The 12,153-nt window shown below is 50.7% G+C and overlaps 1 protein-coding gene across 1 annotated transcript in view; it reads right to left on the bottom strand.

Moving 5' to 3' along the window:
* Positions 1 to 1,885: 1,885 nt before the first annotated feature.
* Positions 1,886 to 12,153, bottom strand: part of VAX2 (ventral anterior homeobox 2) — a 28,039-nt gene continuing 17,771 nt past the window's right edge. The window contains exon 3 of the mRNA XM_079110027.1: positions 1,886 to 2,578. Within this exon, the coding sequence (XP_078966153.1) occupies positions 2,135 to 2,578 (444 nt within the window). The 3' untranslated portion in view covers positions 1,886 to 2,134. The remainder of the gene's footprint in view (positions 2,579 to 12,153) is intronic.

The raw sequence follows: 12,153 nt of genomic DNA, 5'->3' as shown, positions 1-12,153 counted from the left end.
CACAGTCCCCACGCCCCTCACCACATCTCTTCCTGGTCTCCTTCCCACACTCAGCTTCTGGCAAGCTGCCCCCTCCTTGCTGTCCTCCCAACCTCCCTTACCCTGTGCCTCTCGCCCCGCCTGTATCCGGGTACTTCGCCCCCTGCACCATTCCACCACCGTCTTTTTCAACCTTTACAGAGAATCCTCTTCTAGCCAGCTTTAGCCCACCTCCTACAGGAAGCCTTCCCTGGCTTCTCCAGCGCCCTGGATTCACCACACATCTGGCCTCCCTTAGGAGAGGCCTCTTATTGCTGCTGCTGGGCTCTGAGCCCCCAGAGCTGAGCGATTGAGAACTTCCCGAGAAACCAAGATGTCACTGCCTGGTCCTAGGACTCCAGTTCCCCTTCTTACCTTCCCTCCAGGCCTGCATCCCCAGGCCCACCCTGGTGTTCTCATCCCGGGACAGAGCACACGTGGAGGCCTCTGTGTTGCTCATCTCAGCATTCAGAGTTACAAATCAAGTGTGCCCACAGCCTGGCTTCACTGCTTCCTAGGAGCCCTCTCTGAGCCAGGAGGCTAAAGCAGTTGTGCTACCCTGGGACCCACGGACTGTCTCCCAGGTGCCAAACAAGGCAGAGTAGAGGCTGGTGTTGGCTGGATTGGTCAACCCAAGGTCTGCCAGGTCACCTCCATGCCTCATTCCAGACTCAGGACTTCCTGGATTTCTAAGCACCTCCCTAAACTATACCACCTGAACAGAGGGAAGGGCAGAAGTGCAACGTTGGGGATCCCTGGCTCCCAGCACCCCAGTCTGGGTGACTCTGTCAGGGCAGCCAATTTGAAACCACAGGGCAGCTAGTGTGTCCCCAGAGCAGACTGGAGCAGGCAGTGCTTGTCTTTCCTGCCCACAGGTTCACATTTCACCCTGTATCTTCCAGCTAAGGACCCATTTCAGGTCTTGGGTCCCTCTCCCATTCTGTCACAAGCTCTCCTGTTGGGGTCAGGGTGTGTGTGTGACCATAAATGGCAGCATGAAGGTGATCTCTATAGTGTTGGAGGAGTTCTGCATGCTGACTGCATCCTGGTTCCACAAATCTACTCAGGTGATGGAATGACAGGGAACTGCACACATGGTACCAATATCAATTTCCTGGTTTGATATTCAACTAGTTATGGAAGATGTAACCATTGGGGGAAATTAAGTGAAGGGACTCTGCTGTCCTATTTTTGCAACTTTGTATAAATCTACAGTTATCACAAAATTAAAGTTAAATGAAAGTGCCTTGAGCAAAAAGAAAAATAAATTAACTGTTTCATATTGCAATGTTTGCACTGGGCACTGGGCAGTCCCCTCTAAACACCGGGGTTGTGCCTGGGCTTAGCTTTGATGCCCTCTCTCCCTCTCTCCAGATCTGTTCGCCCTCTTGAAGAACTTCACTATTTTCCCCTCTCAAGTATTTTTATTTTGGGTTTAGGGACTGAAACCAGGGTTGCTCTATACTGAGCCACATCCCCACCCTTTTATTTTATTTTTTTTTTATTTTGAGACAGTTGCTTAGGGCCCCGCTAAGCTGCTGAGGCTGGCCTTGAACGTGCAATCCTCCTGCCTCCACCTCCCAAATTGCTGGGATTACAGATATGAGCCACCTTCTCAAGTATTTTTAAGTTTGAAAGAGGAGCTTGCAAAGAATAACGCTTAACCAATGAAAGCACTGATGTTGGCACCTGGGGACTCTGGGGTGCCTGGGTTGGAGCTCTGTTGGAAGTGGGAGTCAGGGTCTGTTGATACCCTGACCCACCTGTAACCTCAGATTCTACTGCCTCCCCTGTAAGTCCCCCTCACTCTGAGCCCATTTTCCATCACAGCAGGCAGGGACAAAATGGACCGAGGTGGGCTGCAGGGCCTGTTTCCCTTCTTGTCGTTGTTTTCCTTTATTTCAGTGAGAGACACGCACGCGCACACTGCACTCACACACGCACACACGAGCTGCGGGGACCAAGGCCATTTGGTCGAGTCTCTGAGCTGGGGCAGGTGGGGAGGGGCTGTGACGGCCACCCCTCCTCTTCCGGCCTGCTCAGTGCAGTCCACTGGGCTCAGGAGACTGGGGTGGTGCTGTGCTTGGGGACTCAGTGTCACACAGGGGTGGGAGTCTTAAGTGTTAGCGTTCTTGCTGCCACCGCCGCCAGGGCTGGCTACTTTCCGTTCTAGCCGGCTGTAGGGCTCAAAGGCCGAGGAGCCTAGTTCATAGCCAGCAGGCAGGTCCAGGAGCGGGGCCATGGAAAAGCAGACGGCCGGCAGAGGGGGCGGCAGCGGGGGAGATGCCGAGGCCGAGGGCAGCGGGTTGAGGCGTGGGGAGGAGTTCCTGGGGTCACCCAAAGAGGTGCCCCTATGGCCAGCAGGCAGGCCAGGCAGGCCAGGGGTCAGTGCCAGGAGGCTGGGGGCCCTGGGCACCGAGAGCAGCCGGCCCTGCTCCAGCAGCCGTAGAATGTTGGAGGTGGCGAAGGCCTCGGAGGCCGAGGAGGAAGCCTGCTTCTCCAGGTCTCTGCTCTGGTCTTTCTTCTGCTTGGTGCGGCGGTTCTGGAACCAGACCTTCACCTTGGGATGGAGGGTGGGGAGGGGGTGTCAGCAGGGAAGAGGGGACAGGCAAAGCAAAGTAGGGAAGGTGGGAGGGGAAACGGAGGGGAAGTGTGGGGGCAGGGGCAGAGACACAGGGGTGAGGAGAGAGAGGGGAAAGAAGAGCAGATGTCATTAAGGTCTTCCCGCAGCCAGTCTGCTCTGGGTGAACTGATTAGGGATCCTTGTCCCCACACTGGAACGCCCCTTCATTGCTAAAGCTGACTCTGGCCTGGAATGGAGGAATGAATTGGCAGGTGGAGGATGGAATTTGGGGGTACCCCAAGACTGGAGTTCCCTTCATAGCTTACACATTTTTGGCTCATAGTCAAGTTCATGGCTTTAGCTACCATCTATATGCTGCCTCAGGCTCTGGCCTCTGAACTGAAGTCCAGGCTGGGTATCCAACTCTGTTTTAGATGTCATTGTATGGATGTCTCAAAAGCACCCCAAACTCCACACTCAAAGATGCAGTTCAGTTCTACTCCTCCAAATAGGGCCCTCTCCCTGCATTCCCTCTTCCAGTTTGACCATCTCCATTCACCCAAGCAGGAATGGGGAGGCAGAAGCCTCCTTCCTAGAGTGAGCACTTCCTAGCCCACTCCGCAGAGTGGAGCTCCTCTCTTCCTGTGTCCTCTCTGACCTGGCCATTTTCATATCAGTACCTCTTGGCCTTGGTCGCCCATGAGAGCCACCTAGGAAGCCACCTATAAACTCACTACCAGCTTCACCCAATCAGCTCAGAATAGGGGTAGCTGGAATCCAGGTGCTGGGAGTTTTTACAGCTCACCAGGTGATTCCAAGGTGAGAAACCCAGTACTGCAAAGGACTCTACCCCAGGTCCAAACCCAAATAGCTGCAGAGGCAAGAGGCAAAATGGAAGCCTTTGGCTCGTGGCCTGACCCAGCTCTGACATACACATGGGGGCACCCCACCCTGTTCACACACTGTAAACAGCCCACTGGCACTTCTTGGGCCTGGACTTCTGAATAATGCCTGCCTTCAGAAGGACTGACTTTGTGGGTGGGCAGGTCCTGGAAGTGTCACTTGACAGGAGTCCTGGATATCTGGGGTCCTGGATATCTGGGGGTGGGCTAAGGTGGGTGCAGGCCCCTGACAGGCACAACTCCTTGGCTTTGCAAAATCCTTATCCCATAGGAGGGACACGGCCAGAGGAGGCCAAAGTGGGACCTCTGTGACCCTGTGAGGTAGAGGTCAATTGCAGTCCACCGCTGCCTCCAGCCTCGACCCCATGGCCTCTGGAGGAAGTGCTTCCTAGCCCAGTCTGGTCATGGCCCTTTTTGGTCTTATTAGCAGATTCTCCGTCCCCATTTCCTGTTAAGGTCAAACTTCTCAACATGACACCAGGCAGGATGTTGAGGGGTCTTTCTGATGGCCACATACTCAAAGCTGAGGACAAGAAGGAACAGAGTACTAAAATTCTAAAGAGAGCCACCAAAAAAGGGCAGAGACCTATTTCCAAGCCTCTGAGAGAAGGAGCACCTGGTCCTGCCACCACTGCCCCGCACCCCAGCCCTTCTCTTAGCATATCCAAGAAAAGGGGATCAGGAGTGGTCAGTTTTGTTGGGTCTGCAAAGCTAATGGTGACAATGGATTCCCTCTCACCTCTGGGAGGGAGGGAGTGCCCCCACACCAAAGGCAAGTCAGTCAGAAGCTCAGAAAGAATCACTCATAGAAGTTCCTCCAGGAAGGGGAGACTGGCAATTGCTCAGTAGGTGGAAAATATGTCAGGCCACCATGTCACCAGTGCCACCACTGGGGCACCCAGACTCATGTCCCAGGAGCTTCTCACCCAGAGCTGGGGCAGCATATTCCAGCAGGAGGAGCAGGAACCATGGAGTGGAGGTCCCTGAAGGGAAGCCGTGGGGAGGCCTCACTGGGTCCCTCAACTTGGAGGACCTAGGAAGTTTAGTTACTCTGGTGCCTCTGAGCAAAAGAGCCAAGACAGGCACAGAAGTCTGGTTCCTGCCCCTGGGAAGCTGAGGGTCTAGAGGGGAGGGGAGCCAACCCATTCCTAGTGCACAGAGGGCATTTAGGTACAAGGAAGTGGCAGTAACAAGGGGCGTGCCCCATGCAGAAGGACAAAGCCTGTGCAGGTGCTTTCCCACACACTCATCTTCCCACAGCTCTGGGTGCAGCAGGGAGAGGTGGGTGTGGGCTGCTGCTGGGTCTGCGAGGCTCCTGGGCAGGTGTCCCTGGAAGCGGGGAGGAGAAGGCCGAGGGAAGGCAAGCAGAGGCTGGGACCTGGCATGTCGTTTGTTGGCATGGGTGGGCTAGGTCAAGGACTCTCCACCCTGTCTCACTGTTGGAATTACCCGGGGACATCCTTCTAAATCCTATTGCCCAGGCTCTGTCCAGCACTCATTCCACCAGAACTGCTGTTGGGGCTGAGGCCCGAGAGTACTTGGGAAGCCCTGGGTGGTTCCTGCACGCTGCGGGTGTTGCCGGCTGTGGGGGTGGGGGTGGGAAGACCGGCTTCTCTACTTCCCACCATCAGTCCCTTGGGGCTGGTTCATAAGGCTCAGCAAACACAGGAGAAACTGAGAAGGGACAGGCTCAGAGAGCCCTCTGAACTCGTCCCCTGCCCTCCACCTGTTGTTAGGGTTAAATTCAAAGTTACCGGTCCTTTAAGTCTCAATTCAGTCTCACTCTTCCAAGAAGTCATTCCTGAATTCCCCCATGGTGGCGGAGCCATGGTCCTATCCTGAGTGCAGTGCACCCCCTAGGACAGCACGCACCCTTCCTTCTCAGTGCTCTGCTGTGGCCTCTCTGCAGCCTGCCATTTTGGTTCCAGCAAATGGTTGGTGGCTCCACATCCTAATCTCTTACTGGGTCATACTGTGACCAAAGTCTGCACACCAGGGTAGGGGGATGGTTTCCAGGACTAGGGAGGCATTTTCTGAGAGATTATTTATCATATTCTTTGGGCTTGTTGTCGGGGTTAAATTCCAAGCTTTATTGTTCCTTTGGAAATTATATAATCTCGTAAAGACTGCTTCCTGACACTGTGGGCACGTCCGGAATCTGAGATGATGGTGACTGTTTAGGATGGCCCTGGGCTTTGTGACCTGCACTGGGAAGGTACCATCTACTCTGCTGTTCCAGAAGCAGCCCTCCGGGGCAGGGGTGGTAGACACAGGGCTGCGGACAATTGCCAAAAGGATGGAACAGCTCTTATCCAAGCTAATCTTGTCAGTATTGGGACTTGGCAGTTTGTCCTCAGCCTACTCCTGGGCCCCTGGCCCTGCCCAAATCCTCCAGGCCAGCTGAGGGAGGGAATCCTGAGCAGGCCTCTCACCTTTCTTTCCTCCTCAGCCACATCTTTTCTTACTTCCTGCTCTGACCCTGGTGCTCTGGTCATTCATTCACACAGCACATAAATATCAAGCATCTGATACATGCCAGGCCTTGCCAGGTACTGAATAAACAGAGTAAATGAAACTCCACCTCAAGCCACTTGGATCTCAGACACTAGTCATGGGGTACATGGACAGGCTGGCAAGGGTCATGATATAATAAGTGTTTTGATAGTAGTAACAATAAGGGGTTGGGGTGTAGCTCAGTGGAAGAGACCTGCCTAGCATGCAAGCGGGCCTGGGTTCAATCCTCAGCACTGCAGGAAAACAGATAATAATGGTGGATAAGAACCTCCAGTCAGACAGCTCTGGTTCTTCCTCTAACTTGCTTGATGACATTGGGCAGGGGCACCACCATTTCCCCATCAGTGAAATGGGGATCATATGAATGTCTTCTCATAGTTTTTGTGTGTGTGTGTGATGACTCCATGGGTTAATAATGATTAGCATAGTAAAATTGAAGTTTCTCTCTCTCTCTTTCTTTTTGTTTTTTTGAGCTGGGGTCTTACTATGTTGCCTAGGCTGGCCTTAAACTCAAGATCCTTCCAGCTTAGCTTCCTGAGTGTAAACCACTATGCCTGGTTTGAAATTGAAGTATAATAATAATAATAATAATAGTAATAATAATAATAATAATAATAGTAGGAGTACTAGAGTGATAATAGTATTTGCAGTATTGGAGATTGAACCCAGGACTTCACACTTGCTCAGCAAGTGCTGTGCTGCTGAGTTACATCCTCAAAACTTCTGATTTTGTTTTGAGACAAAGTCTCACTAAGATGCTGAGGCTGGCCTCAAACTTGTGACTCTCCCGCTTCAGCCTCCGGAGCTGCTGGGATTACAGGTGTGCACCACAGCACCGACTCCAACTTTCTTTTTTAAACAAAACATGGTAGCCAAGTATATTAGGAGGTTACTTCCTAAGAGAAAGAATGACAAAGTGGGACTGTCTCTGTTCTCTGACTTTATCACCGAGAGAAGCTTTCAGCATATGTCACCATGAGGGACGAGGACGGGTATGAGTTCTAACGGTTCCAAGAGAGAAACTCGTGTGAGACCCCTCTCCCTACACAGACACAGGGTCTAGGCAAGGCCAAGGCAGAGCGTCTTGTTCACTGCGCCTACATTGCGTGGACTTCATCCCGCAGAGCCCTGGTGGTGTTGGGCGCGGAGGGAAGGGCCTCACTGTTGTGCACACCTGGTCTTGCAGGTGGGCTTCCGAGTTTTACGTAGCACACGATTCAACATAACTGGGCACACAGAGATTAAGGTAGAGACTAGAAATGAGAACGGACCTGGGGCAAGCTCACTTTTCTCTGCCTGATCAAATAAGGACCATGCCTGGGTCCTCCTGGCATATAGGGAAGGGGGTAGAGATGCTGGCTGGCAGCGGGTAGAGAAGAGGACAGACAGAAGGAGATGCCAGCATTTGGAGAGCAACAGACAGCACCTTCAGTGTAGCACCAGAGAAGGTCCGACAGCACCAGGCTCTGAAGCCCTTGGGTCAGAGAACCCCCGTATCCAGACTCTCCCGGACCTGGCTGCACCACAGTTCCTCTCCTTAGACTTGCACAAGATTGGGCCTCCTTTTCTTTTTTAATCCCTTCGTAGTCCATTCACTGTCTGAGCACACCTGAAGGAATCTCTTATCCCTTCCCTCGAAAGGGCCCTTGACCAAGAAGTTCTCAGGTAAATTCGAGGAAACCCAGCCTCCTGACCCTGATATAAAAAAAAAAAAAAATCTGACATTCCTTCCTGACATCTCCACTTGGATCTCAAACTTAAGTGATGGAAGGAAATCTCTTGATTATGCCCCCACTGCCCTGCTCCTTCACAGCTTTCTCAACCTCATAAAGGGTTTTGCCATCCACTCGGGTGTTCAAGCCAAACGACTTCCTTTCCCCCGCCCATGCGTGTGCTGAGTTGGGTTCTATCTCCAAGTTGGGATACATCTCAGATTATTCCACTTCTCTCTTCTACCACCACTCTGCTCAAGGTACCATGTTAGTAGCCACTAACTTGCCCACGTTTGTCCCCTGTGGTCCATTCTGTGTCCAGTGATTTCTGTAAAATGCCAATCATCTCATGTCACTTTCCCTTCAAGGCCTTACCTTTGGCTATAAGCACTACATGACCTGCCCTGACATACTTAACCTATTAACCTCTTACTCCAGCCATGCTGGCCTTCTGACACTTCTAGAACATTCTATGCCAGGTCCCAAGAAGAGTTACCCTCTGCCTTGACTTTTCTCTGGCTATCTTTTACCTGTCATTAAGGTCTAAGCTCAGTGTCATCTTGAAGAGTCCTTCCCTGACTATGTGGATAAAAGTTTTCCTCTGAGTCTCTACCATGCACCTCGTTTTATATCCCTCACAGCACTCTGAAATTTTGCTACATCTCCTGGACCTTAGAATAGCACCTGGCATGTAGTAGGCACTTAAGAATATTTTTTAACAAAACTACTGGGGAATGTACTACGGATTCCATAGAATTCTAGCTAAATAATGTTAGGCAAGTTAATTAACTGCACTGAGGCTCAGTTTTCTTAAATGGGATAACATTACCCACAAAGCCAATTCTTTTTAAAGATTAAATGAGCAAATGAATGTGCCTACTTTAAATTTTGAGCAAGTTTTTCAGCTTTTCTGTGCCTCAGTTTCCTTCCATTCGAGGTGAAAATAATAAAGACCTATTGCAGTGTAACAAGAAATGTTTGGCCAGGTGCACAGAGGGGCACACCTGTAATCCCAGGGACCAGGGAGGCTGAGGCAGGAGGATTGAAAGTTCCAGACCAGCTTCAGTAATTTAGCGAGACCCTCAGCAACTTAACAAGAATCTGTCTCAAAACAAAAAATGAAAAGGATTGAGAATGTAGCTCAGAGGTAAAGCATCCCTGGGTTCTATCCCCAGTGGAAAATAAAATAAAATGAAAGGGATGTTTGGTCTTTGCCTCTGGTTTGGCACAGAGTTCCTAAACCCTTCAAGTGTTCTGAGTACAGGAGTGCCTTTTGTTATTCATACTGAACCACACCTGAATTTATTCTTGTGGGTGACTCCTGGACTCCTTAGAGTTTCAGGATGGGGGCTGGTCCCAGAAAGACTCAACACACGATTATAAGGTGGGAATCCTGTAAGGAAGGGAGGAGGCTGGAGATTGGAGGTCTGTTTGGGGAACACATTGAGGTGCTGGGAGGGTGGGGGACTGAAGAACATGGAAGCCCCTCCCCTTCCATCCCCTTGACCTGTGCCCCTCTTCCACTTGGCTCTACCTGACTTATATCCTTTACTTTTTTAGAATCAATTTTATTTTTATTTTAAATTTTTTCCCATATTTTCTTGGTGCATTATAACTATACACAATGGTGGGATTCACTGTTACTATTGGTACATGCACACAATATAACAATATAATTTGGTCAATATTGTTCCTCAGTATTTCCCCTTTCCCTCCCTCTACGGTTCCTTTCCTCTACTCTGCTGGTCTCCTTCAGTTTTCCTGAATTCCCCCCAAACTTTCTTTTCCTTTTTCCTGTGTAGTTTCCACATATGAGAGAAAGTATAAGACCCTTGACTTTCCGAGTTTCTTAACATAACATTCTCAAGATCCATCCATTTTCCTGCAAATGACATAATTTTATTCTTTTTTATGACTGAATAAAACTCCATTGTATATTTATGACACATTTTCTTTATCCACTCATCCACTGATGGACATTTAGGTGGGCTCCACAGTTGACTACTGTGACTTGTGCTGCTATAAACATGGGTATGCTAGAGTATGCTGACTTGGCATCTTTAAGATTAATATGGAGGAGTGGGATAGATGGGTCAGGTGGTGGTTCCATTCCTAGACTGACTTGTATCCTTCATAATAAACTACACAAAGAAGTGAAGTGTCATTCTAAGCTCTGCAAGTCATTCTAGTGAAATCGGACCTCAAGAAGGGTATGTGGAAGCCCCCAATTCAGGGCCACTGGGTCAGAAGCACAGATGGTTCCTGGGACTTTTCACTAGCATCTGCTGTGGAACTGAGTTACATGTCTGCCCTTGACTGGTGGGGTCTGTGATAACTGTGGGAATTTGTGTCAGAATGGGATCAGTAGACATTCAGTTGGTGTCAGAGACTCGGAGAACTGGCTGGGGTGGTGTTGGAACCTACACCATAGTTGGTGTGAGAAGAAACACCTCACACCAATTTCCCATGGTTGTGGTGAGGACAAAACCTGTCAGGAAGGGTACTGTGCATGGGAAGTTCCCAGCAAATGTTAGCTGCACTTCATTTATACCATTATGCAATCCCAGGACCTGGAAGAGAAAGGAGGGTGTAAGCAGTAAGCAAGAAGCTGAGGATTTGCTGAGGCCCACCATGAGGCTAGCTTGCTCTGGGCTCCCCAAGGGAGCCTGCAGAAGGGACAAGACTTTCAAACATGTTCTTGTCCTTGGGCAGTGCATACCGGTTGGTGCCACCACAACATACAGACACACAAACACACACTTTAAGGTCAAGCTGTGGAAAATTCTCTTGGGATGAGGTCAAGAAACCTTAGAGAAGGCCTGCTGGAAAAGAGGGGCTTCAGATGACCTTCGAGTGTCAAGTCTGGATGTGAGGTCAGGTGCCAGGCAAGGGAAGGATGAGGACCCAGAAGGAGCTGCTGATTTGGGCATCTGAGGTACCTGGAGAGCACAGTTTTAGGGGAGAGTTTAGAGCAAAACTAGTAGAGAGAGGGCGTTTAGGGCAAAGGGAAGGGCAGGTGTTGACCTAGGCCTAAACTGCAGGGATGGGGGTGTCCCCCTGACTTCCCCAGGAGCTCTGGCCTGGTCAGCTACTGCAGCCTCGTCTCTAAGCGCAAGCCTGGCTTCTCAGCCCCTGGCCCAAACCAGTTGGGTGCAGGGCCCAAGTGGCTTATTGGGGAACTCTGCAGTGGCAGCAGGAGCAAACCAAGACCAGGAGGAGATGACCTGCCCTGCAGGACAGCAGCTGCTCCCCATCCTCCCTTGCCCTTGCCTTTCTTCCCTCTGCAGCCCTTGGTTTACCCAGGAGGAGCCTGCTCAACCCTCAAAGGGACCAGGACAGCTAGGTCCATCAGACCACCCTGCTGGGCAGTGCTCTGTTGGTGTGAGTTGAAGAGCTGGAGGATTCTGCTGAGGGAAGAAGAGCCCGGCCAAGGGAAAAACAGCAGCAGCACACAGAGAGGTTTCATGCAGTCTCCTGCAGTGCTCCTGGGAAGGAACCCAGAACACTCAGTCGGCTTCCTCTCCTCCTGCCTCTTCCCTTTAGAAATCCTTTCTTGTCCATTGTTAGCACTCTGTGTGTTGGTTCATCTCCCTCATACATGAGATCAAACTGCTAGAGCTATAGCTAAACTAAGGGTCTCTGGGTCCTTATTTATTTATTTATTTTGGTGCGAGGGATTGAACCCAGGGCCTTGTGCATGCTAGGCAGGTGCTGTACCACTGAGCCACATCCCCAACCCTATTAAATCTATTTTGAGATAGGGTCTCGCTAAGTTGCTAAGGCTGGCCTCAAATTTGTGATCCTCCTGCTTCAGTCTCCTGAGCAGCTGGGATGGCAGACTGTGCCATGTGCCTGACTTTTGAATGACTCTTTGATAAGCTCAATGCAGGTGGGCCAAGTTATACCTAAAGGTGTCACACTGATTGTCCAGATCCCAGTTCTGGGAATTATTAGCTGAATGACCTTGGGCATGGCCTCGCCTCATCTGTCAAGTGGAATAATACACCAGTATCATGTGGTTGTTGTGAGCGATTAGTTAACTTACACACAGAGCACCTGGTGCCTGGCATGTGTGAGTACCAAGTACTATGATGATTATTTCATAGCTCTAGTGCCAGCTTGAAATGTTTCCATTCACATGGGGTGGGTGCTCAGTTTACAAAAATTTTCCTAGGGCTAAGCATACTGTTGTTAAAATGGCGCCCTTCTGGGTGAAGGGCGTGCTCAGACCTCGCTGTGCATAATAGGGACTAAGGTACACTGAGAAGAAGGGAAGGTGACCGAGGGTGGGGAAGTGGGAGTTCCCCAGACCTACTGTGTCATATCTCATTTCTTCCCAGAATTGTTTTTTGTGACGGGGTTTCACTGTGTTGCCCAGGCTGGTCTTGAACTCCCAGGCTCAGGCGATCCTCCCCACCCAGCCTCCTGAGTAGTTGGGATTGTG

The sequence above is a fragment of the Sciurus vulgaris genome, assembly GCF_902686455.1.
Source record: "Sciurus vulgaris genome assembly, chromosome: 14".
In the NCBI taxonomy this organism is placed as follows: domain Eukaryota; kingdom Metazoa; phylum Chordata; class Mammalia; order Rodentia; family Sciuridae; genus Sciurus; species Sciurus vulgaris.
The sequence above is the reverse complement of the archived record's forward strand: the minus strand, read 5'-3'. Positions and strand labels throughout refer to the sequence as shown.